The 27,470-nt window shown below is 41.4% G+C and overlaps 3 protein-coding genes and 1 pseudogene across 3 annotated transcripts; 2 read left to right on the forward strand and 2 right to left on the reverse strand.

Annotated features, from left to right (window-relative positions):
* Positions 1-677: 677 nt before the first annotated feature.
* On the reverse strand, positions 678-3,197 carry LOC147498648 (uncharacterized). Its single transcript, XM_086563301.1, has one exon. It carries the CDS (start codon positions 3,195-3,197, stop codon positions 678-680), a length of 2,520 nt encoding a protein of 839 aa, XP_086419427.1.
* Positions 3,198-8,659: 5,462 nt separating this feature from the next.
* Positions 8,660-9,671, forward strand: LOC147498649 (GATA transcription factor 15-like). The gene is made up of 3 exons (XM_086560585.1): positions 8,660-8,854; positions 8,954-9,043; positions 9,135-9,671. The coding sequence occupies exons 1-3, from the start codon at positions 8,834-8,836 to the stop codon at positions 9,438-9,440; spliced, it is 417 nt and encodes a 138-aa protein (XP_086416711.1). The 5' UTR covers positions 8,660-8,833; the 3' UTR covers positions 9,441-9,671.
* A 2,703-nt stretch (positions 9,672-12,374) lies between these two features.
* On the forward strand, positions 12,375-13,723 carry LOC147498650 (GATA transcription factor-like protein). Its single transcript, XM_086560584.1, has 2 exons — positions 12,375-12,865; positions 12,948-13,723. The coding sequence occupies exons 1-2, from the start codon at positions 12,569-12,571 to the stop codon at positions 13,548-13,550; spliced, it is 900 nt and encodes a 299-aa protein (XP_086416710.1). The 5' UTR covers positions 12,375-12,568; the 3' UTR covers positions 13,551-13,723.
* Positions 13,724-24,139: 10,416 nt separating this feature from the next.
* On the reverse strand, positions 24,140-26,969 carry LOC147498651 (protein TRANSPORT INHIBITOR RESPONSE 1 pseudogene; annotated as a pseudogene).
* Between the last annotated feature and the right edge of the window lie 501 nt (positions 26,970-27,470).

Below are 27,470 nucleotides of genomic sequence, written 5' to 3' on the forward strand. Positions count from 1 at the left end.
AAAAAATTCACCGATAACGCCATGATGTACCAAACAATCGGGCATGAATAGGACCAAAATAGGCATCCCGAAAGATATAAGTCGCGAACTCATCAAAACCAAACAAAGTGGTATGGAGAGTAACCAAGAGATGTGAACGACGACTCAAAGCATCAGCAACTCGATTATCCTTTCCAGCCTGAAACTGTAAGTGGAAAGTATATTTCTGCAAGAAAGAGTTCCACTTGATATGTCGAAAATCGACATCCTTCCGAAAGTATTAAGATAACGAAGAGCTTCATGGTCGACTTTATGAGGAATTCACGATGAATAAGATAATGATGCCAATGTCGCATGCGGCTTGGACAACCGCATAGTACTCCAAGTCATATGTAGAATAATTCAATTTAGCACCGCGAAAGTTTCTCACTATAGAAAGCAACCGGGCTTGCCATTTTGGCTTAAAAACGGCACCAATGCCGTGCTTACAAGCATCACATGTTACCTCAAAGAGTTGAGTGAAATCGCAAAACTAGAACAGAGAGGCGAAGTCATCTTCTTCTTAATCAAGTCAAATGCCTCATTAGCTTCGGGAGTCCATTTGAAAGATTTCTCACGCCAAAGCAGTTAAAGGAGCCATATCTTGCTGAAATTATGAATGAACCTTCTATAGAAAGAAGCTAAACCATGAAAACTACTTAACCCGAGTCATCATAGAAGGAACAGCCACTCAATAATAGCCTGAACTTTGGAATCATCAACACGAATACCATCGGCAGAAACCACGAAACCCAAAAATACCACAGAGTCAACCATGAAAGAACATTTCTTGAGTTGTAAATAAAGCTTCTCAGTACGCAAAACACCCAAAAGAATCTCAATATGCTTGATATGTTCGGACTCGGAAAATCAGAAATCAAAATATCATCAAAGTAGACAACACAAAATTTATTCAGATAAGGCTTCAAAACCTGAGTCATAAGACGCATGAAGGTAGAAGGAGCATTAGAAAGACCAAAGGGCATGACCAACCACTCATATAAACCGTCTTTTTGTTTTAAAGGCGTTTTCCATTCATCTCCAAGGCGGATAATGAATGTGATGAAATCCAGATCGCAAATCAAGCTTGGAAAACACCTTAGCACCATGCAATGAATCAAGCATATCCTCAAGGCGGAATGGGAAAACGATATTTCCGCGTTGATTTTGTTAATAACCCCGCTATCAACACACATCCTCCAACTCCCATCTTTCTTAGGAGTAAGTAAAAGCACGCACGGCCTGAGGGACATACTCTCTCTAACAAATCCCTTAGCTAATAACTCAGTAACTTGCCTCTGTAACTCGGCGTGTTCAGAAGGAGCCATGCGATAATGTGGTAAGTTAGGGAGGGGAGCTCCAGGAATAAGATCAATAGCATGTTGGATATCTCGTAAAGGGGGCAATCCTCCATTAGCAGGCTCAGTACAAACATCAGAATATGAATCTAGCATTGGTTGTAACACAGGTGGTATAGTAGTAGGGTTTGCAAGAAATGACGCAGTAAGAGCAAGAAACATACCGCAATGACGTCCGTCTGCTAGAAAACCTGGTTTCACTGGTGGGCGTGGCTGAGAAGGTGGGCGAAATGGAGTCAGTGGTGCCAAAACAATTTTCTCGCCACTAGAAGTGAAAGTATAAGTGTTCTCACGCCCATTATGAATAACAAGGAGATCATACTGCCAGGGACGACCAAGTAACAAGTGGCATGCGTCCATGGGTGCAACAGAACACCAAACATCATCCTTGTATTTAGGACCAATGGAGAACGAAACTAGACAACGACGAGTAACCTTGACTGTGGCACCATCCTGTAACCAAGAAATAGTGTAAGGTTCAGGATGTGGCTCATCCTTGAGTTTCAACTTGTCCACCATATCTTTAGAAACAATATTATCACTGGAACCGCTGTCAATGATAACATTACATAACATGCCATTCGAAGTGCAGCGAGTACGGAAGATATTATGACGAAGCCATGACGTAGGATCATGCTTAACAACTGGAGTAATTAAAGAACGACGAACAATCAATTGGGGACAACCAGAATCTGCATAAGTTAAAAAGTCATCAATCTCAGTGACGTCTTCTTCCGGATGGTTGAGATTTTCTTCATCCTGTGTTAAACCCACGCGCTTGCGTTTAGGACAGTCACTACGAACATGTCCAATTTCCTTACACTCATAGCATGTGATTGGACCCACTCTGGTAGGAGGAGGTTTGGATGACGAAGGAACATGGGTAGAAGTGGCACTAGCGATGAGTCGGGAAGGGATGAGCCGGCGCATCTTGACTTTGAGAGCATATTTAATAGCATCGGACATATCATAAACATCTTTGAAAGCTAATGCCTCTCGAAGTGGTTTTCGCAACCCATTCAAATAACGCCCAATTTTTTGATCGACAGATTCGCACAAAATCAGCCCGTGTGCACAACAAAAGAAACTCCTCAAGATATACCCGACCACACTTTGAAGCCGTTGTTTCAAGTTTTGGAGGCGCATGAATAAATCCCTTTCATAGTCATGAGGAATAAATTCTTTTTTCAACTCTCGGCGCATCTTATCCCATGTAGTAATCTTATTGTAACCCAATTTAGCACGAGTCAATTGAAGTTCATCCCACCAAACAAGTGCATAGCCCGTTAATTTAGTCGCAACTAATTTAACACACTTGGGATCCTTAAAAATTTTATAATCAAAAACTTTTTCAATCTTATTTAACCAGTCGACAAAAGCATCAGGCTGTAATTTTCCATTAAATTCAGGCACGTCTAATTTAATATCACCCATCTGATTCTTCTCCAAAATACGCAATAAACGATTAATATCAAAATTACCTAAGGGGTGCTGAAAATTTCGATGCCGTGGATTTCGCCGATTTCTCCCATTGCGATGAGGTGGTGATGGACTAGATGAGGAGTCTGAAGGATCAGGTGGATCAAAATCAGGAGCAATACGGTGGGGCTGTCGTTGATTTCGTCGTGGAGAACTTGGTGGTGAAGCTCGTCGGCCACGGTTAATGGTAGCATCCTGGTGGTGTCTCAAATTCTGGTGGGCATGACCATGAGGATTGGGCCCGAAAGCATCGCGTTGTGGTCGGCCGTGGGCCCGGTCCGGATAAACCCGCAGTTGGTTATAAGGTGCAAAATTAGAACTTGGTCCAAGTGCTAGTAGCATATTGGGCTTAGTCGGTAGAAGCCCAATTTGGGGTTTCAATCTCACGAAACGGACATAGAAAGAAAAAGGCCTTCTTCCCCGCGAACTAGGCGTGGAAGACGATCCGCCTTTGGAGCAAAAAGCTTGATCCGTGAGGTAAGCTTGCTGATTTTCTTGGCGACCTCCTTGATTGCGTTGATGGTGGTGGTTGTCAACTTGATTTGGAGGAACCAAATTCGAATTTGGCGGTGGTGAGTTCTTAGATCTTCTCTCTCCTTCAAAATCAAGATTTTTGTTGTTGTTGTAAGTCTTGTGAATTCTCTCTCTAACTCCGGGTGTGGTAGGAGTTTGAATTCCACCTAATTGGAGATGGTGGGTTTGATATGCTTTGCGATTGTGGGGTCTGCAGCAGCCACCCATTGAGCAATACGCCCGTATCGCTAGAAATTGGGGTGAATGTGGTCTAGAAGGTGCATGGCTACGTTGGCGCAGGTTTGGAACTATGCAACCGTGACCACTAGGGGCATCGTCTTCATCCCTTGGCACGAAGTTGTTCTTCAACGGTTCGCGATGCGTTGTTGATAATCAGTGCACGAAGTTGCGACAACATCTCCTTAATCTCTCGCAATTCCATCTTGCTACCTTGTAGTGCTTCTCACGGTGGTGGTCGTCAAGGTCCTCTTCGTTGAGTGGCCATGACGAAAGCAAACCAGAAAAACCTAAAAATCGATACCAATTTGATGTATCTTTGTCGCGGAAGCAAGAACAATAGATACACAATGTATAAAGATACCCAAAACTATGGTTTAATGAATAAAAACGAATTCTCTTAATTCAATAATAATAATCAAGTCTCAAAATCTTAAGGTTTACATCTGCTTATATAGAGAACTAGTTAACAAATCCTAATCATAATAGAACTTGGGAAACTAAAATAGAAGCTAGTCTAATTCTAATTAACTAAGGATTCAAAATAGAAGTAGAATAAAAGATAAACTCTAGCTGTAGCATTATGCATGTGCTGTGCTCATGATAATCTATTGCGTCCTCGCATCATGCCCCTTTCCTAATACTTTTGTTATTTAGCAATTTATTTATTTTATTTGTATGTAATTTGTAATGTATTTTTCTTAACAGACCTTGGACAAAGAATTGGTATCGCGCCTCAAAGTCTCCACACAACCGGGAAGACCAAGAAAGCAGAGAATTAGGGGAGATGATGAAATGCCCAAGTCAAAAAGAAATGTGCAAAGTGTCAAGAAGAAGGTCACAATTCGGATCATGTGATGCAAGGAAAAAGGAGAATTTGGCAAGAAGAAGAAAAGAAAAGGTATCCTTCAATGTCTAATGATACTCATGATGTCATAGTTGGTTATAATGTGATTGTGATGTATCCTTCAATGTCTAATGATACTCATGATGTCACAAAGAGCCCAAGTGCAAGATGGACTGCAAGATGGACCTCGGATGCAAGATGGACCTCGAGATGCAACAACAAGCTCCTCCAATGCAAGAAGATGCACCTCCAATGCAAAGAAAGAAAAAAGGGAAGAAAAGTAAAGGTATGTTAGTTGAATATTGAAAGCAAAATGCATGAGTATGGTTAGTGCATGACTGCATAAACCTTACCTTATGCAAACACTAATTCAATAAGTGAGCAGGTGCCCAAACAGAGCAAGAAGTAAGTCAGCAACAGCCACCACCCCAAGTACAACAACAACAAGAGGCACCAGCACAAGGTAGGGGAAGGAGAGGCAGGGGAGGTAGAGGAGGTAGAGGAAGAGGAGCCCTAGTGCAAGAGGTAGCTCCAGTGCAAGAACCACAAGCTCTAGGCAGGGGAGGGAGAGGAAGACCAAGAGGAGGCAGAACAGGAAGAGGAGGGAATGGAAGGGGAAGGGGTAGAGAATTCTCTGGCTTGTATGGCTTGTTGTTTGGTGATGACAATGTAGAAACTCCATCAACTCCTCCAGTGAATGCAAATCAGAGAGCAGGAGAGCCACTTACACAATAGTTGGTTTTTGAATCCTTTTGGGGATTGTCAGTGAATATTTGTCCATATTTTGTTGTTTGGGTTGTTTTGTGTTACATATACTTGAGAAATGGTCTATATGATGTTGTTCATTTTGGGTCAGGTTTATGTATGTGTCCATATATATCTTTTGATTGTTATCAGATGCTGACATTGTTTTGGTACCCTTGTGAATATTGTCTGAGTGACATTGCTGAGTTTAAGATTTGAATTGTTGTAGGTAAATCTATATTTCATAACCAAGAACCTTTATTTGAATCCTTTTCAATGAGGCCTTACATCAGATAGAACCTCACTTGGGATACCCTAATCAATAACACAACAACACTCATTGCCACACGCATTACAATCTAGGACAAGTGTAATCTTGTTTTCAGTAGGCAGCATAGGTTGGTTGCAGTCAATGTATTGCATCTCCCTACTAAAATATCCAACCCAGTTGCATTGCAACCATATTCCAATGACTTTGCCTGTTGTTTTATCCCAACTCTTGAACAAATACATGATCCCCTTGCAATTATCCTCCCTGCATCTCCTATTAAGGTAGGGACAAGTTGGAGCATGTGGCCTTTTGCTCACATAGTAGACAGATCCATCAATAAACCAAGTTCAAAAAGTTAGAATTTGATACAACATAGAATTAGTCTTTTAGGATTTAACCCTCCCTCAGATTTGAGTTAATTAGGCTTTCATCCTACTTTTCCGCCATTAAAGGAGTTTCAATTTAAGTTAAATGGAAATACTTTTGGTGAATTTACCATTTAAGTTGATTTCATACCTTTGGTACAATGAAAGTTTGAACAGAGCTCCACCCATGTTTTTGCTTCATGTTCAAAGTTGTTGAGTGAAGAGTGTGAGTGTTGAACGCCTTCTCTTATAGTACAAAGAAAGAGACAACTTCCAACGACTCTATAATTTTGGCCATTGGATCAAATGCTTGATTTTTTGACACGTGGCCATTTTAAACGTCTCTCTAAAGTCACATGCAAAGCACATGTGAAGGGTAGTTTGGCCATTTTGATAAAAAACGAAAATTTTATTATTATAAAATAGGTTGACCACGGTCAACTGAGACGACTCAAGGTCAATCGATAGAAGTAGGACCAATCCCTAATAATCGATAATTTTAGGACCTATCCCTAAATACCCCTAAATAAGTAGGACCAATCCCTAAATAACCCATTATATTTCTTCTACCCTTCCAATTTTTCAGACCCGCTTATGTTAAGTCTAGTTCTATGGTTCCGTTTCGTCAGCGCTTGCTACTCGCTTTTTCTTAGCCACTAATAACAATTATTTGTACAAATCACTTCACAAGTTTTATATCTCGGACTCCACTGGAAGTGACATCTAGATTTGGACTCCACTTGCAGTCATAGTTCGTGATTCCGAACGAAACTCCGAAATTCCATAGTTTTTTAAAAAAACGGAATTCCGAATATAGAGTCAAAATATCTGAAATTCCAAAATCATTCGAAATTCCAAATGTAATAAGGGTCGAAATTTAATGAATTTCAGTTTTTGAATTTGTCGGAATTCTGAAAATCCCAAAATTCCGAACTATGCTTGCAGTTGTGAAGCAAAGTGGCATTATGCCTTGAGGAATTCATCTAACTTCAATTGAAATGCACAGTGAATTCTTAATATACCTTAAGTCGAGATGGCGTATAACTCATTAGTGAATTATTTATATCTCATTTAACATAGTGCGTGACTTGAGGAGAATGCTTCATATGTCTATTTTGTGGGGCTGGCCATCGAGCGAGTCGAGTTGAGTTTTAGTGAGTTCGAGTCAAACATGTGTGTCTCTTGAGTCGAGTTCAAATTCTTTCGAGCCGAGCTCGAGTTGGCTCATCAAGTATCCGAGTACCTCTCTAGTTTGGATCTTGACAGTTCAGAACTATATGTTCGAACTCCATCAGAAGTTTTCAATATTGATTTGATTTGTTTTCTGCATAAATTTGAATTCGAATATATTCTAGATATAATTGAGCAAAAATAGATATATAATACTTACTAAATATCAAAATAACATGCATAGACAATCTCATGATATACGAGAGTGTGATTACAATTCACTAAAATAGCAATGAACCTCTATCTAACAAGTATTATAAGGTGAACACATTATTGTTACAATCAATATGTGATAAGCTATTATAATTCAGCACACTATTATAACAATTATCTTGTGTTTTAACAAAATTATCTAAAATACGAGTAGTTTCGAGCAGAGCCAAAAATGTCGGTCGAAAAATCAATTTTTCGCAGATATTTACCCTTTTTTCAGCCTACCGACTTCGAAATATTTGAAATATCGGCTCCGAAAATTAAATTAATTTTAAACCGATATATATATATCGGTAAAACCGATATAAAGATATATATATCAGTGATATATTCTGACATATTCCGATATATTCGATATATATCGTTTGACTTGGTTGGACAGTTTGACTTTTGACCGATTTGTTGATTGTTGACTGATATATTCCGAGATATATCGGCAATATTTATGATATATCCTGATTTTTCAATTTTTTGAATATTATCACTAAAATGGGCAAAAACGATATATCGATCCGATTTTTCGATTTTTCTGATATATATCAGTTTTGGGAGGGTCTGAAATATCTTCAAATCTCGAAACTTTCGGCCTTGGTTTCGAGTAGCTCGTGAGCTATTTGATTTCGAGCTAGAGCTTTAAAATGTGCTTATATTTTTAAAATGAGCGAGCTCGAGCTGAGCCCAAAACGAACCGAGCACCGAGTTGCTCATGAGCATCGAGCCTAATGACCAGCCCTTGGTATTTTCTAGTGAGATTGCATAAGTATGCTTGGGCCGTAGTTTAAAATTTCAAAATTCTAAAAATTCATTCTGACAGATTCAAAAACTGAAATTCTGTTTGGAATTTTCAAATATTTCGAGTAAAATGTGAAATTCGTATTTTTGGACCCTTTACCCAATTAGTTCGATTTTTTCAAAAATTGAAATATTTGGCGGAATTTCAAGATTCCGTTCGAACTATGGTTTCGGTATTTTCAACCTGCCACTTTATATAGCCGTAATTCATTGAGTGTTGTTGGCTGGATTTCGTTTCTTCATATATCAGCAAATATCGCAATATTTCGTTGCATTTTAAACAAAAAAACGGCCCAATCAGGGCAAAAATCCCCAATTTTCACAGCTATCACATTTCAATGATATGCACACACCTACTCTCTCCAAAAGGCAGTACAAGTAAGTCCACCATATCAAACCTTTTCCAATTTTTTTTTAATTTTTTCAATTTCTACGAGGCATAAAACGCCTAAAAACCGCGCCCTTTTTTTCACCAATGCAATTTTTGGCGGGTGCATCTGGTGGCTAAAATATTAGAATCAAGGTCATTTACGTCTTTTCATACCACTCAGGGCTAGGGTTTCGTGTGTATGTACTAAAACATTTCTCAATTTGAGACATTGTATATAAATTGGTAGAGAGTATGGACTAGTGTCTATGTCGGTTCCCTCTCTCTCTCTCTCTCTCAATCTTTTCAGTCGGTTCCTCTTTTTCTTTAGTGAAAAGTTAAAACCCAAACCTTCACTTAAACCTTATTTCCATCCCCCGGTCTCCCTAAGTGATTATAATGATGGATCTGAGTGAAAAAGTGAGTGATCATGTCTTTTTCAATGATGGGTAATTGTTTTTTAATCTGTTTATATGATTTAAGTGATGAGGCTAATTTTTTTATTTGATTGTTTTTCAGGGATCAGGATCTCAAGATATGAAGAAATGTTGTGTTGATTGCAAAACTACTAAAACTCCTTTATGGAGAGGTGGTCCAGCTGGTCCTAAGGTCTTGATTCAAATGATCAAATCCTAATTTCTTGATTCAAATCCACTTATTTTGTTTGGTTTTTGATTGGTTTTCATTTTTGATTATGCAGACTCTTTGTAATGCTTGTGGGATCAAACATAGGAAGAGAAGAAGAGGAGGAGGGCAAGTTAGTAATAGAGAAGGATCAGAAGAGAAACAGAAGAAAGAGATAAGAAGTAGTACTAAAGAGATCAAGAATGATAATAGTAGTAGTAACAAGCTAGACGTGTCATTGAAACTGAGATTGATGACTTTGGGAAGGCAAGTTTTATTGAGAAGATCAAACATGGAGAAACAAAGGAGGTTGGGTTTGTGTGAAGAAGAACAAGCTGCCGTACTATTAATGGCTTTGTCTTCTGGTTCTGTTTATGGCTAAAAAAATAATTGGAAAATAACAAATCTTATTAAAAGCCTAACAAAACATACCTTCTATTTGCTGATTTTGTTACATCATTTCCCTTTTTGTTTACCTACTTTTAAAGTTTTAGGAGTTTTTTAAGTTAAGTAGAGCTCTCTCCCCTTTTTACTCTTTTTTGGGGGATTTTGTAATAGAATCATTAGCATTTTAAGTTTATGAAATTTATGGCAATTGTGAATGTTTATTGAAGGATCATATTCTATTTTGATTATGCTGTCTTGTGGGATTAAGTAATGATCAAATGAATGAAAATAGAATGGGGAAAATCCCCTTTTGGTGTAGAGGCAGTATTTGAAATTTGAAATGTGATCTGAATGTGTTTGTGGTTTAGGTGGCTGTGATTGAACCAAGTGATTAAAGATTTTAGAGATGTGATGTTATGTGACTCCTGATTGCTTAAGTGTGTATGGATTTAGACCACATATTTGGCATTTGAAATTTGAACTACAAAATTCTGGCGTTGATTTGTTTGGCACCACTAAACTTTCATAATGACAACCCTAATATAGAAAACAGAACTGGAAAAGTACTGAAGTACAGAAGTTTTAATTGTTTGATGTGGATGCCACCCTCGCTATCCAGAGCAGGGGCTGTTTGATTTTTATCAAACTAGAGAACTGATTAGTTTTATAGCGGTTACAATTTGCATAATTTATAGTATTGTTTTTCTTGTGAATTATCATCCGTTGATGTAGATTGGAATTTGTGGGGTATGCAAAAATTAATTAGAAGTTTAATACATTTAATAAGCGATCTTTTGAAAAGGGTAGAATTGTAAAAAGAAAAAACAAGGGTGTTAATATTTTTACCCCTAATCCTGCTAATCTCCCCGCCCAAATCTAATTTACAACAGTCTAACTCCTTCAAGAGCACCATTACAGCATCTCATGTCCGTTTGAAGTGCAGCAAACGAAATGATCAATGAAACTAGTAGATATTGTCATATTGATCAAACCAAAACTAGATATTGTCATATTGATCAAACCAGCTCCCTCCATAATTGTCAAGCTACGATTTAACTAAAAGAAGAGTTGACTTGTTTAAGACCCGAGAAGTTAAAAACGTTTTGTTGTAGTGATTGATCAAGCCAATGATTTCTGCTCAAGCCAATGATTTCTGCATAGAATAAGAGCTGTAGTAATTTTAGATGCAACAAAAGTGGTAGCCGCGTAACCGTCGTCCGTTGCTTTGCTTTGGGAAGAGGAGTTCTTCACTTCTTGCTTAGAGGTCTTCGAATTAACGTCAAAATGGTTTCAAAGCCAACCGAAGTGAATTAACATCAAATTGGTTGAGAGCTAAAAGAGAAAGTAGTAGTAGTTGGTTGGTGGTGTTTTGATAGAAGGGCATATGGGGAGGTTACCGAGCTCGAGCTTGACAAGTTGCCTTTCAAAAAAAAAAAAGCTTGACAAGTTCGTTTGCCCCAGATTGACAGATTTTCCCTTCCTCTGTGAATTCAGATTGACAATAGCAACATCATCTTCAGGTACCAATTCCAAAATCTCAAAAACATTACTAACTAAGTAAGGAGGTTGCTTGTACAACTTAATCTTATCTTGATTATGCTTCGTCAATCTTTGTGTCGAAAAGACGAGAACTCCTGCTGATCTCATCGGTTGACATTGAATCGAATCGGTCGTCCTCATCCATCTTGTGTTTAAAGAGATCCTAAACTTAGAGACTTATCACTAACGTTTGTTTATATAGATTGAACAATACAAACAAGAATCACTAATGAGCTTAACACGTATTAAATCATCTACTCAACTTTTGATTTCAATTTCAATTCCTTCGTTGGCTACATCTCCTTGTGTTATTTTATGAGAGAGAGAGAGAGATTAGAATATTTTGCTGATGATAGAGTGGAGTTTGGAGAAATGGAGAGAAAGATGGTGTCATGGCGGCTGGTGTGAATGAAGCCCTAGAAATGATATGGGTTACTGAACCATATAATTTGGGTCATAGGTCATGGTACTGGCTAAGTCTGGTTACTGGTTGGACAATTGGAGATTCTGTATTTAGTCGAGCTACTCAGGCTCGGTTTGGGCTCGTCTTGTTTATAAACTAGTTTTAATTTAAGCTCGGACTTAGCTCATATACCTAAACAAACTAGCTTTAAACCAGCTGAGCCCAGACCGCTCGGCTCAAATTTCACCCTAAATACCCAAAAACAAACCCTAATTCGTTTCGTCAATTGGTAGATTACATGTTTTTTTTTGGAAGATTGTATTACCACTTCACACAGGAAGACAAAACCAAAAAGGCTTCTGAACTTTATATCTAATCCAGATATGCGATGTTGACGTAATTAAGGAAGGTATTTTGGTCATTCTATTTTGTGTCAACAAATGTTTGATGAGGTTCTCTGCCACCAATCCATTGGTAAGAATTTCGTCAATGATATCCGTAATTGTTTAGGGCGCCCAATTGTTTATGGACTTATGGTTATGGTTAGCCACTCTCAATTTCAATTTTCAAAGTTTGCGTTCGCCGATTTCGATGACCAATGACCCCTACACATTTGAACTGGACTATACAGTCTATAGTCTATACATACGTAGGCATCTCTTCGTTTGCATTTGGGAGCAATGAGCTGAACAAGACAAAATAGAAGTTCGATTATCGAAAAAAAAAAAAAAAAATAAAACAGAAGTTTAATTATCGAAAAAAAAAATAAACAAAATAAAACAGAAGTTCAGAACTATAATTTTTTTCTTTTCTGAGTTCGTCTACCACGAGGATATCCCTATAAAGACGCCAGCCGAGACCGTTGGATCTGAAATCTAACGCTCCGAAAATAAAAAACAAACCCATATTGTCTCTCTTTCTTTTTGTTTTTGATTTTCGGACCGTTGGATTCGAGATCCAACAGTCTTGAAACACTCATTCCTATAGGAATATCCTCGTGGTAGTCCAAATCTTTCTTAAAATTAAAACTTCTAAAATCATTCCCCATGGTCCATGCATGGATGGTTAATAATAATTATAAATCTTACTGGATAATAATCGTAAAAGAATGAAAGGACTAAAGCTGATCCCGTCAGTAAGAATCTGCACATCTCTAATCTTCTAGACTCGTGGCGACACAAATGGAATCGCATGGATGGAGTATGAACTTTGCCACGTGGTTAGCGTACCATGTAGCACAGAAGTTTCTCAAACTTTCGCCACGTACAAAAACACCGACCAATACTCGACCACTTTTTCCATTTCACAAACAGGAAAACAAGCAAAGGAAAAACAAGAGAGCAAAAATGATGCAATCAAGGCTAGCGGTTCTTCGTATCTCTTCATCCTTGACTCACAAACGAGTTCCATTATGGATACGTAACTCGACCACAACTAGTCGTACCGCTGAGCCCAATGTCCACGCTGGTGATACAGCGGTACTAATCTTTTTACTCATTGCATTCCTATGGAATTTGGTATGCCTGTACAAATTAATCAAATAATAATTTAATTTTTCAGGGAGTTGATGCAGAACAAGCGGTTAGGCATGTATTAGCTCTACAACAGCAACAAAAAAAGCCGAATGAGAAAGGGACTGAACTATATCAACAACCGACAAAACCAACTCCGGGGGCTTCATCCCCGAAAATTGTAAGTTCCCCAGTGGTTAATCCACTAGACCCAACAAAGCAACAAAAGAAGCATTATGCCGCGGAACGAACAGCTATAGAGGATGTAAGCTGCGTTGGCGTGGATGGTTTTCCAAGCAATGACGATTATGATCGAAAGAAACAGGAAGAGAATGATAGGGAGTATTATAAACATCACAAACCATCGCCACTTTCGGAATTGGAATTGGCTGATACAAGGAAGCCTATTAGGCGTGCTACTGATGGGACTGTGACTAATAAAGTGCAGGGTGGTGAAGGGGAGGTGATTGTTTGGAGGGAAGAACAATTGGAATCAGCTGAAGAAACAATGTTGAAGGCAATGAGGATTTGGAAAGAGTCTGAAATGCGAGGTGATCCTACTCTACCTCATTCTAAAGTAGTTAGAGAGATTCTAAGTGCTCGTGGTGAATATCCCTGGGATTTGGAAAAGGACGATCTTAATGTAATTTAATTTTTGAGTGATGATAATAATTTTTGTTGTGTGTTGTAAATATTGTAATTATATGTATTAAATTGTAAGCCATGAAGTTGGAAAACGATTGCAAGTCTGCTCCAACATTTGGAGGATGGTACCTTATAATGGAAGGTTAATAATATAGAACCTGCTGGCTGCTATTTGGAAGATATTATTTGAAGTAAGTTTGAAGTAACAACTAACAAGTAAGCCTGAGGTATAGTGTGATCAACTCTGAAGACCTACGAGCGCGCAATGGGCCATCGGGGTATGAAAAAACAGCCTAGGGGTTGCTAGATGCATGGGTATTGTGAGGGAGTGATATTCTCATTCAGGAATATCATGGAATATTATGCACGTGTCCAGCATAACATAAATATCATACCGACCTTATGTCCTCGTCCTCCGAGCTGGCTTCGGAGCGACTCATTTCATCAGCTCGCACACCCGATCTACGAGATCGTTCCAAAGTAGCCCAACTTGTACATCCTCACGCAGAACGTTCCATCTAATGACATCATTCATCATCTAGATGCAATCATTATCAAAGCCGTACTTACACAATCCATTACCGCAAAATACGAACCACTGCAATTACTCCCTATCATTATGGTATTCCTACCAACACCATCAATACACTCCTTCTCAATCTCAACCATACATCTATGCTTGTCAGTACACGTGTTGTGTGGATCCTCATGTTCAGCAACTATAAATACCACCGATAAGAACTACGCCGGACCTGATTCTACTCCTCCCCCAGAAGTGAGAGCTAGATACGTAGGCAGTTCGCTACAAACGAACTCGATTTTTCCAATCTACAAACCCCTTCTCCTCCACCTAAAACACATTTGTAAAGCCCAAACTAATTCACACATTTACATTGGCACCGTTTGTGGTCTCGATTTCTTAAGAAACCACTTTACACAAGAAAAGAAAAAAAAAAAAAAACTCTCAAGCCCACAAAGCATGGCAAGCCTCGAAGCTCAAATCCAGATCCTAGCGAATCAACTAGGTACAATGAACGAGCACATCACCCTGCTCAGGCAGGAAAAAGTTGCATTGCGAGCACAGGTGGAAGCGCAAAACCCAAATGGTGCCTTAGCAGAGAACGGTATCAATGAAGTTAATCAGCAGATTAACGAGCTGTCACACAGAATCGATCAGAGCACAGTCAAGAAGGACGCCACTCAGATCGTCCAAAAGATGCTGAAGACGTATCGTGCTTCCCCCTTCATTGCTGAGGTACTTAGTAAACCCTCTCCTCCAGATTTCATCCAGCCACGCTTTGCAATGTACAATGGCAGCACATGTCCCGGTCAACACGTGTCTCGCTACATTCAGAGCCTCGCACTCTATAGTGCCCAGGAGTTTGACCATCTCCACTGCAATTTGTTTCCTGCCAGCCTTAAAGATGGCGCTCTCGATTGGTTCTTTTCACTCGAGCTAGACTCGGTAAAGAACTTCGAGAATCTCATCAATCTATTCGCTAGCCAGTACGTCGACAACAGGCGTAAAAAAGCTAACCAAGATTCACTCTTCCAGCTAACCCTAGGCAAAGATGAAGACATCCGCTCCTTTTTAAGACGGTTCAAAACCGAGCTGCTATGTATGGAGAGTGGCCTGAAACAGTCGTTCGCCACATTGGCGTTCACCAACGCCTGCCGTGTTCGCAACACAACACTGTCCAGATCACTACTAAAAGAACGTCCAGAAACTTTAGTAGAGCTGTATGCCCGAGTAGACAAATATATCAAGCTGCAAGAAGGCCTGAAATGGGAAGGCCTTACCGAAGAACAACAAATGGCAGCGATTTTTGATGACGCCCCACCTTCTAAGAAGCGACCCGACGGAATGGACCGGAAGTCGAGACGGACCGCGCAAGCGACCATGAGTTATTTGTACTTACCCAGATCTCCCGGTTACATCCCGCCATACTGGAGAAGATCAAGAAAGCTGCCTATTACCGACCTGAGGTACGTCAACTAGAAGATCGATCAGGGAAGCCATACTGCGCCTTTCATCGAGCTAAGTGACACGACACCAACGAATGCTGGGGGCTCAAGCACTACCTCCAAAACCTCGTTGAATCAGGACATATCAAGCATTATACCAATATAGTTGATGGCGACCTGCGCCATAAGCTCATGGCTCGCAGAGAGCGTAGCAGATCTCCAGCTCGCAACAATCGCCAAGCTCGCTCTCAATCAAGAGGACGTCCCAGTGACCGATCCCGTCATGACCGCCTTCAACACTCATCCGACCGAGACAACGACAGGACGATCAACATGGTTATGTTCCAGGATGATTCTGTAACATCCACCAGGGAAAAAAGGAGACACATAGGCGCTCTCCAGGAAATCTACCAATTCTCTTCGCAAGCAGCACCTGCCCCATGCACTTCAGGCGACATAACTTTCACTGAGGCCGACCTCAACAAAGTTTGCCTCCCCCATAATGATGCCCTAGTCGTCCACATCAAAATTAGCGACTGGATAGTCAAACGAGTCCTGGTCGACCCAGGCAGCTCATGTGACATCTTGTTCTATCAGACCATCAAATACTCCATTAAATACTCCGCTTTCCAGGCCTCAGAGGTATGATAGAGCTTCGCAGCAACCAGCTCGAGGCTTACAACTGCAATCAAATCCTCTCAGTCAGACCCAAGGGAGAGTTCGCCAGCATCAAGAGGACAGAAGACTTCGTCGCTGAGGTCAAAACCAAAATGCCAAAGGAAAATGCTAGAGCTTTTGTCAAAAAGGTCCCTTCACAAGATAAGACCCCAGAGGTCACCCCAGCTCCTGTTGTCAAGACCCCAAAGGTCGCCCCAGCTCATGTTGTCAAGACCCCAGAGGTTGCCCCAACTCATGTTGTCCAGACCCCAGAGATCGTTCCAACTATTGGTGTCAAGACCCAGAGATTATCCTAACCCCTGCTTCCCAGACTTCAGAGGTTGCACCCACTCTTGTTGCCAAGATATCCGTTCCTCAGGTCGAAAAAACATCACTCGAGACTAGCTCCATGAAGGTAGCTTCATCTTCTAAAGCAGCAGTTCAGACTGAGGAAAAGGAGCGAGTGAACCTAGGAACAGAGGACGATCCTAAGTTTGTTTATGTAGGAGCTAACTTTGATCTTACTTTAAAAGCACAACTTGTAAGCTTTTTATGGCAAATTGGCATATTTCACCCTTGAACTTGTCAAGTTTTACCACTTACCCCCTTAAAGTTCAGTTTAGGCAATTTTAACCCTGTACTTGTAAAACATATCCACCTTCATATTTCCGTACATTTTCGCACCAAGAGTGACGTGGAGTGACGATGGAATTATATTTTATGACGTGGAATTTCTAATTTTGCCACGTGTCAAATTCTAATTTTGCCACGTCAAAAATATAATTACACGCCACTTTTCGTGCCGGAAATGAACTGAAAAATGGAGCTCGGATACGCTTTTACAAGTCCAGGGTTAAAATTGCCTGAAGTGAAGTTCAGGGGGGTAAGTGGTAAAACTTGACAAGTTCGAGGGTGAAAACTGCCTTTTTGCCGCTTTTTATCATTGAATAAAGATTTTTTTGCTTGGTCATACATCGATGTCCCTAGTATAGATCCTAGTATTGCATATCATACCTTAAATGTCAACCAAACCAATTCGTCAGCGACCTAGAAAACTATCCCTGAGATTTCAAAAAGCAATTAATGATGAGGTCGACAAACTAAAAAAAGTATGCTTCATCAGAAAGGTAGACTACCCAGAGTGGATCGCTAACGTAGTAGTAGTCCCAAAAAAGAACGACACAGTTCACCTCTGCATAGACTTCACCAATCTCAACCAAGAAACATCTAAAGATAGTTTCCCCCTACCAAGAATCGACTGACTCGTGGACCAGACCTATGGCCACGAACTCCTGTCATTTATGGATGCATACAATGGATACAACCAAATCTCACTTGCAGAAGAAGACCAAGAGAAAACTTCATTCATCACAGAGCAAGGGATCTATTGTTACAATGTCCTCCTATTCGGCCTCAAGAACGCGGGAGCGACATACCAACGGCTCGTTACTGACATGTTCCAAGACATGTTAGGCGACACCATGGAAGTCTACATAGACGATATGGTGGTCAAAAGCAAGAAATTGGTTGACCACTTAGGTCACCTCGAGCAGGCGTTCTCTAGATTACACCAAACTCAAATGAAACTCAACCCGGAGAAATGCCTCTTAGGCGTGTTCTCTAGGAAATTCCTGGGTTATCAAGTCTCAGAACGAGGAATTGATGCTAATCTAGACCAGATCCGAGAGTTCTTGGATATGCCTGATCAAACGACAAAGAAGGAAATACAGAAGTTATCAGGAATGGTGGCAGATCTAAACCGCTTCATATCGAGAGCATCAGATAAGTGCCAACCATTCCTACAGATTCTTAAAAAGGGCGAACAGTTCTCATGGAGCGAGCAGTGCCAGCAAGCGTTCTCCACTCTCAAAGAATACCTGACAACACCACCCGTCCTGGCCAAACCAACCGATGGTGAAACGTTGGGGCTCTACCTCGCAGTATCTGACTTCGCCATCAGTTTGGTTCTCTTCAAAGAGGACAACGGATCAGAAAAGCCAATCTACTTCACAAGCAAGATGCTGACACCAGCGGAAAAAAACTACTCCTACATTGAAAAAGCAGTACTCGCATTGCTGTACTTTGTAAGGAAGTTCAGGCCTTACTTTCAAGCACATCCACTCAAAGTACTCACCGACCTCCCACTAAAGAAGATCCTTCTTAAATATAACAAGATGACTCACATGGATATATGGGCAGAAGAAATCGGTGAACATCACATTGAGTTCGTCCCGCGCACTTCTCAGAAAGGACAGGTCGTTGCCGACTTTCCAACAGACTTTCTTGTCGACGACCTGAACTGGGAACCAAAAACAAATGTCCCATCCACTAAACAGCAGGACAAGTCAACCTCGTCACTCTTTGTGGATGGTTCTAGCAACCCCGGAGGAAGCGGAATCGGAGTCGTCTTAGTGTCCCCAAATGGCACTATGGTTGAGAAATCAGTTCGCATCGACTTTGCGACCTTTAATAGCGAGGCGGAATACGAGGCTCTAATCATGGGACTCAGAATGGCGCTACAGCTCGGTGTCCAGGAGTTTTAAGTCTTTAGTGACTCGCAACTGGTTGTTCGCCAGATTGCTAAAGAGTACACTACCCATGAAGGTAACCTTTCTAAATACCTTCATGTTGTTTATCAGTTACTTCTTTCTTTCAAGAAAGCCACCATACACCACTTCTTGTGTGATGAGAATCACCATGCAGATAGTTTAGCTTATCTTGTTATTCAAACACCGAACTGCGCCCTAGACAATTACTCATCGAAGTAATTGACCGACCAGCTTACCAAATTGAGCACATCTTGGAAATCAGCGACCTATGCCCACTCTCTGACATTTAGATGAGTCAAACATGGATACAACCCATCATAAAGTACATCCAACATGGTACAACCCCAGAAGACCGTACCAAAGCCAGACAAGTTCAATATCAGACACGTCGCTACTACCTGGTAAACAACAAACTATTCAGAAAGTTTGCTGGTGGACCTCACTTGCGGTGTATAAGCCCAGACTAAGGTCAGATGATTTTCATAGAAATCCATGAGGGCGAATGTGGGAACCATGCTGGAGGTCGCTCTTTGGCTCACAAAGTGACCTCCCAAGGGTATTTTTGGCCACGAATGCAGGTCGACGCCAAGAAGTACGTATTGAAATGCCTCAAATGCCAAACATTTGGCCACAATATCATCCAGCCCGCTTGCAAATTAATCAGCATCGCTAGCCCTTGGCTATTTCACATGTGGGGCTTGGATATCATGGGACCATTCATCCCATAGAAAAGCACTGGATTTCAATTCGTCCTTGCTGCCACTGATTACTTCACTAAATGGGTGGAAACGGTCCCCTTAACTCAAGTCAAAGTGTCACACGTCAGAAACTTCATCTGGACACACATCATTACCAGATTTGGTCTACCCCATACACTTGTGATGGACAATGGCTCCCAGTTCAAGGGAAAAATAGTTAAGAAGTTTCTAGCAAAATGGAAGATCGTTTATGCATTTTCCACTCCCCAGTACGCCCAAAGCAACAGCCAAGCAGAAGCCAGCATCAAAGCAATTATGGGAAATTTGAAAAAAAAAGATTGAAAAGAACAAGAGCCAATGGCCAAATCAGTTGGAGAACATCCACTCATCGAACTATAGCTCGTTCTAGCACATGCGAGTCACCATTTTCACTATGCTATGGCACGGAGGCTGTTATTCCTACCGAACTGACAGTTACAACGACTCGGTCCGAGATCGTCGAATCAGGACAGAATGACTCCATTCTTGCTCGAGAGGTTGACTTACTTGATGAACGCCGTGACCTAGCAACCATCAGAGTGGCCTCTTATTATCAGACTCTCAAAAAGTCATACAATAAGCGAGTTAATCCTTGATCCTTTTAGCCTGGGGACTTAGTCATGAAAAAGACTAAGGATGACTCCAAGCTAGCACCAACATGGAAAGGCCCTTACATTGTGGAGCGAGTTGTTGGAAATGGAGCATATTGGATCAAAACACTGGACGGTCAAGCATTACCACCTCCCTGGAACACTTACTCTTTGAAGAAATTTTATCAATAAAGTTTTTCATTTATATTATATTCTTACTTTTGTTGCTGTTACCATGTATACATGCCTCATAGGTATCAAAGCAGTTCATTAAATCTACAAACACCCTCACAACTCACTCTATATCGAACTAAAACACTCTCATGAGTTCAAACGTTCTCAAGCACAAAACGCTCTTGTCACACCCAATTCCGTGACCTATAACTTTACTCGTATTTTGGCTCTTATTTTGGATCGGCTACACCAATTAGGTTGCCTACGTACCCATTTCGGGATCAAGCCACCGTAGTTCACCTCTCTTTTCTCACCCCTCTCTACCTCTATTATGAGCTCCCTCTCTCTCTCCTCCCCTATTTTTCTTTTTATATCCCTCTCTTAGGTTCACTTCATGGGGCATAGTATGGTATTGGGCCTATTCTTTGGGCCCAATACATGCTATGGTCCATCTATGAAAATGGATACTACATTTGCCCCCTCTCGAGTTCGGCGGTGATCACGACGGTGGACCCGAGAAGTCTCTGAACTTCCTTGTCTCCCTCTTTAAACTTTAAATATCTGCAGTATCCTGAGACTGTATGCAGTCTTCTTCTCCTCGGGATGTTTCACATCCATGTACTCTTCTACTGGATCATATGTCTGTAAAGTACTCAGTCCCTATATATTCTCTTTGTCCGCGTACTCTTGAACTTTGCACTCATCTTTCTTGACTCTGTGACTTTGTTGGCCGCGAATTGTATTATAATCCTCCACTCATCTCGCTCTTCCTTCATCACTACCCGAGTCCTCCAACCTCCATCGATAAACTATGTGTGTCTCAGATCTCCGTAAGTTTCTGTTATATGTAGGTGCATTACATCTCTTCTGGACCCTTTCCTTGATTACATTTTCTCTATCTTTCTAGCCTCTTTGCTATGGTTCTTTCTGCAAATCTCCAATGGTTCTGCGAGCATCAGTCATAAATAAACTCTACTCCGCGATCCCTCTTTCGATAATCTGGGACAGAAGGAGTCTTACTTTCGTAGTGTTTTCTTTGCTAAACGTCCTTGATCACGTGACCCAAAATCCGCTTTCTCTTTCTGCTATTAGGTCTCCTTACAGAATTCACTATCAGTCCTCGAAGGGTTTCTTTCCCTTGGCACTCACTCTTCCATATCAATCATTATGTCAGCGAAGTATCTCAATCCATCGGTTCTCGTTCATATAACTCATTAGCGTATCCACGAAGGGTCTCATCCCCTTCGCTCTCACTCTTCAAACTTAATCCTCATGCCAGCAAAGTGTCTCAACCCAGCTATCCATTTCCCTCTACAAAATTCACTACCATGTCCACGAAGTGTCTCACCTTAGCAACCTTCTCTCTTTCATAGATCTCACTACCATATCCAGGGAGTGTCTCGTCCCGTTCATTTCTCTTTCGTAGAACTCAGCATTGGATCCGCGAAGGATCTCATCCCCTCCGCTTTCATTCGGAAAGCGCGAAGCATATCTAGAGACAACTTCACTTGCCCCCATATCTGTGGAGTGTCTAACCTCAGCCACCATATCTCTTTCATAGAACTCGCTACCACGTCCGCGGTGTGTCTCGTCCCCTTCATTTCTCTTTCTCGGAACTCACTACCCTGTCCGCGGAGTGTCTCAGCCCAGCCATAAACTCCCCTTCACAGAACTCATTGCTATGTCCGCGGAGTGTCTCAGCCTAGCCATAAGCTCTCCTTCATAGAAATCACTACCATGTTCGCGGAGTGTTTCCCTTTCATTTCCCTTTCATAGAATTCAACATTGTATCCGCCAAGGGTCTCATCCCCTTTGCACTTACTCATGGAACTCGATATCCCGTACGTAAAGGGCCTCATTCCCTCTATTTCTCTTTTGTAGAACTCAATAGTATTGTTCCTTCTAGATATGTTGCTTGCTCCCAATTGTAATTTGGAACTCCGGCTCGCGGAGGGCTTAACCCCCCCTACTAAGGAGTGGAGTCTGTTGAGGGGCAACTCAGTTGCCCCCAAGCTTGATTTGGATATCATGACCGCGGAGGGCTCATCCCCCCCGTTGTCTATGCTCTGGAGTGGAGGCTGATAAGGGGCAACTCAGCTTGCCCCCATGTTTGATTCAGATCTCATGTCCGCGGAGGGCTCATCCCCCCCATTGTCTATGCTCTGGAGTGTAGTCTGATGAGGGGCAACTTAGTTTTCCCCCACGTTTGATTCAGATCTCATGTCTGCGGAGGGCTCATTCCCCCCTTTGTCTATGCTCTGGAGTGTAGTCTGATGAGGAGCAACTCAGCTTGCCCCCACGTTTGATTCAGATCTCATGTCCGTGGAGGGCTCATCCCCCCCGTTGTCTATGCTCTGGAGTGTAGTCTGATAAGGGGAAACTCAGCTTGCCCCCTCGTTTGATTCAGATCTCATGTCCGTGGAGGGCTCATCCCCCCCGTTGTCTATGCTCTAGAGTGGAGGTTGATGAGGGGCAACTCAGCTTGCCCCCACGTTTGATTCAGATCTCATGTCTGCGGAAGGCTCATCCCCCCCGTTGTCTATGCTCTGGAGTGGAGGTTGATGAGGGGCAATTCAGCTTGCCCCCACATTTGACTCGGACACGAGGGTCTGCGGAGGGCACATCCCCCCCGCACTCATTCGGATAACCCCGCGACATATTCGCGAAGGGTCTTCTCGAACCCTTTTGCTCTCTTTCGGAATGCACATCCAGGGACAACTCAGCCTGCCCCATGTTTGATTCGGACACGAGGGTCTGCGGAGGGCTCATCCCCACGCACTCATTCGGATAGCCCCACGACATATCCGCGAAGGGTCTTCTCGAACCCCTCCGCTCTCCTTCGGAATGCTTATTCGGGAATAGCTCAGCCTGCCCCATGTTTGATTCGGACACGAGGGTCCGCGGAGGGCTCATCCCCTCCGCACTCATTCGGATAGTCCCACAGCATATCTGCGAAGGTTCTTCTCGAACCCCTCTGCACTCATAGAGGCAACTCATTTTGCCCCAAGCTTGATTCGAACGCAGTGGTCCACGAAGGGCTCACTGATCTCCTGGCTTAGAGGCAGCTCCTCTCTATATCTTCCCACATAAGAGTAGACCCAACATCCTCACTACATAGAGACACCATCAGATTTTGAAGTTCCCCGTATAGCTAGTACGGGGTTCAACCCCGGTCTTACTTAATGTTATATCTTACAATAAACCCGCTCAATCTCAACTCTGTTCTGCAGATCTTTATCTTTCTCTGTAACCATCCATATTCGGACGCTCGAAGCTGGTGATCTCTGTCCCAACCTATTAATCTCATCTTTTCTCTACCTCGAACTTCCTCGCCGTCGATGTTGTCGAACACTCTTACTCCAGCTCTAGAATTGATTAAAAAGTACTTCGGTTTAAGGTTGACTACATGATAGGATGTCGGCACTGGACTCGTAGCCGCGAATGGAACTATGGATAGCGGTGGTGTTCCATTCTGTTTGATAGCGCAACACATATGCAACTGCCCCAAATTCTATATTTATATGTGGGTCTGCAGATGGCTCCTCCCCTCCTACCTCATACGTATGTGCAAGCTCAGATGAACTCGAGACACACAACTTACTGCATCATTGTCCTCATTTGTCGACCACCCCCAACAATGGACCGCATCCGAATTTACAGAGAACCAGTTGTTCACACCCCTCATATCCACCTTCGAAACTGACTTCTGTATAATGGCAGCCTATCAAGCATACAGTGCCTGCATAATAACGTGTAGCACACCCAAAATAGGAGTACAACAAACACAACATTCCTGTAAAAGTTGTATAATATCATGTATCCCATATGCTGGTAATTCCAATGCCCATGGACCAGTAACAGGGGAACCAAGAATCTGAACTGCCCCATTACAAAATCCGATGCCATGACAGCTTGTCTCCCCTCTTAACCACTGATGCCAATTCCCACATCAACCATTTTGACCACTGTAGCAACATCAAGATTACTCATATGCCTGTAGAAGTATAGGACATAGCGAAGGCTACGACAGCCACGAGATACAGCAATAAATCCTGCCTCGGTCACTCCACAACTACCCCCCAGGGCAACATATTGATCAAAGGGGTCTTCTGGGAAGACGCGGAGCTCCTCCAGCAACTGACAGCTAGAACCAATAGCCTCAAGCTCTTTGTTTTCCATGGTGTATATTATCCAAAGTCGATGAAGATTTCGGCAATTTGGAAGGAGATGAGATAGTTCAGCCCTTTGCAGAGTAGCATCATGATAAGTGCTCAATTTAACCCTCGATTATGCCTCTTGTTTAGCCATCTTAGTAGACTAATAGTGTTTGTAAGTTATGTTTTATGATTCTATAGGTGAAAGAGAGAGTTTTGTAGAATATTAGAGAAAAAGGGGTAAAATGGAGTAATTCAGAGCATTAAGGATCACATGGGAAGCCCGTGGACAATCATGGAGAAGGCCAAGGAATTGAAGTCATTAAAGATGTGACTTGGACCTATTTTAAAGCCTATTTGGAAGTCTAAGGCCAAAAGATTCATTGCTTGGACCAAAGCCCGCAAAAGAGGATAGAAGGATGGAGCAAAAGAGACAAAATAGGCTTACGCGTCTGGGACGCATGGATCGAGCGTCCAGACGCATTGATCGCGTCTGAGACACATGAATCGTGCATCTAGACGCATGAATCGACATTGTAGCCAATTCTTTCTCAGTTTTGAAACGAAGTTGGACTCTAAAAGAAGTCTATTTGTATTAGGAAACAAATGACGGTTTGGAATGCTTCTAGAGCTCATTGTAACACCTATAAATAGAGGACCTAAGTGCCTTATGTAATTTGCCAATTCACTTATACTCTTGTCTCCAGAACTTGAGGCAGAGAGAGATTAATAATAAAAGATCGGTTTTAACTAGCTGAGTCTTAATAAATTAGTCTTTCTAGTCTTATGTTCTTCGACTCTTCTTCTTCTCGTTCTTTGTGTTCTTCCTTCTATATGGAAGACTAATCTTCTCCTTCAAGGGAGGAGATAAAGCCAGTGCTTAAGGTTTAATGATTCTTCTGGTACATGGTGTTCTTCAATCAGGTTAGTTTTTTATGTTTTTAGTTATTAGTTCCATTGCCCACACCAGGGGATGGAAGTATAGAATAGGGTTTATGTTTTGCAATATTAATATCATGCTAGTGTTCTTTACTTTTCTTCTAGTAGTATAGTTCTTTAGAGTTAGGGAAGTATTCTTTGTGTTGCCTTAGAAGGGGTAGCTTAGGGAGTGGCTGCCTAGGGGAAGTATTCTTTGTGTTTGCCTTAAGTGGTGATTCATTGAATGGCCGCCCTATTAGGAAGTACTCCTTGATGTTGCTCTCGGTAGTACATTGAATGGCAGCCCGAGCTTACATAAAAGGAAAGAAGATATTAATAGCATAAACATAGGAACAACTTTAAGTAGAGTTAATTGTTAAGGATGTTTCGTCTAAGAGGGCATCGGCACTCGCTCGATTGCCTAATTGTAGTCTACTTGTAAGAACAACCATGAAGCAGAAGGTCATAGATTAAAAGTATTGGTGGATTCTAATATCTTGAATTCCCTCTCTTATAAATTCTCAATAGTTTAGTTAATTTAGTTTAGTTTAGCATTAGAATCTAAACTCTCTACAATCATAGTTTTTAATCTCTTAAACCCCCTTTCCAGTCCTGTCCTTCACATAACATACACTTAAAAGTGGAACGATACCCTACTCATCCTTTACTTATTGAGGGATAATTAGGTTTTGATACGCTTCTATTTTGTTCAACGACCATACACCATCTACATACACAAAAAGAAGCTTGTCACATCACTCAAATTCAAGAAAGTCAAGTTGGTGCAGGCACAATATAGTGCATGGAGGCAGAGGAAATTGGCATCCCATAATCCCGAAAGTAAGTGTCATTTCTTGAGGCTACTTAATACTTGTTCAAGTTGCACGTACTGCCGACCAGTAAGATCTTGCAACAATGACCCAGTTCTAAGCTGCGTAAGTTGAGGAGCTCGCACAAGTAAAAACTGTAACTGTTCCAAGATGACATTCTTATTTACTTTCAAGAGTCAAGACCTTCAGCGACTTGCACCTTGCTACAAGTTTCTCAAGAGCATCATAACTTACATCGCTCTGCATATTTGCAAAGTTCAGAACTTCCAAAGAAGTGAATTTTTCTGGAAAGCAACTCAACCAGGTGCCTCCAAGCTTATCAATGCCATTCTCCTGTATATCCAGCTCTGTCAAGTTTTTGCAATGAGTTGCAATAGCTAGAAGCTCGTCCGTACTAACTCCCTCACAACTCACAAGAGATAGTGCTCTAAAGTTTGGGAAAGATTGAGACAAAAACTCCAAACTCTCATCACTGATAACCATCCTCTTGAGGCGAAGCTCTTCGAGAAATGGATACGACGATGCGAAAATCCCCAACCATGGATGAATATCAGCACCATAATTAGGTGGAACAAGATTAAAATCTAAGAATCTAGGCTTCCCTTTCAACGTAACACTTCGAATATTTGGAAATCTATAAACAACAATCTCAGGTGAAACTGAGTAACAATTTCCTATAAAAACATGAGTCCTACTCCATCTTTCTGCATTATACCAATCTTTGCAAACATGAGAAACAAAACTTCTATCCTTTTTAGACTTCAAAGACACTAACACACTTTCCAACACTTCATCTGGAAACGGAGAGAATCTTTCCTCTTCAGGCGAATCTCTTCTCCTCTTTAAATCCATAATAACTCAAATCTTGTAATCTTATCTCAAAACTCAATTAGAAACGAAATAAATTAATACCAACACTCCTAATGATCAAAAAAATCATTTCTTTTTATCATTTGACAGTAGAAAACCAAATGCCGGATAATAAAAATTGATGAAACATTTGCTTCAATAGTACACACATCCTCTTTCATACCATTTTCGCAATCCAATTCACTATTATTCCCTCTAAGCTGCTCAGAACCCAACCCAGAATGATTATCTTCACACCTCAAGTCTTGCTTCCCTTCAAAGTCGATAACTTTAGGTGAAACCACCTCCTCAGAGCCCGAAATAGCAAAACTCGTTTAGTAATATAAGTATTATTCTTAATAAGATGACAGTGGATTATTTTTCTCTGGAAAGGTACCACCTTTCTTTGGTTTTTCTAAACCCCAAATAGTGTTGGCGACCAGATTTTCTTCTCACCCACCTCTCTCTACTTATCGATCTCCACAGATGGTGCCATTTGTCGCA

This window comes from Coptis chinensis, chromosome 5, assembly GCF_015680905.1.
Source record: "Coptis chinensis isolate HL-2020 chromosome 5, ASM1568090v1, whole genome shotgun sequence".
Lineage (NCBI taxonomy): Eukaryota > Viridiplantae > Streptophyta > Magnoliopsida > Ranunculales > Ranunculaceae > Coptis > Coptis chinensis.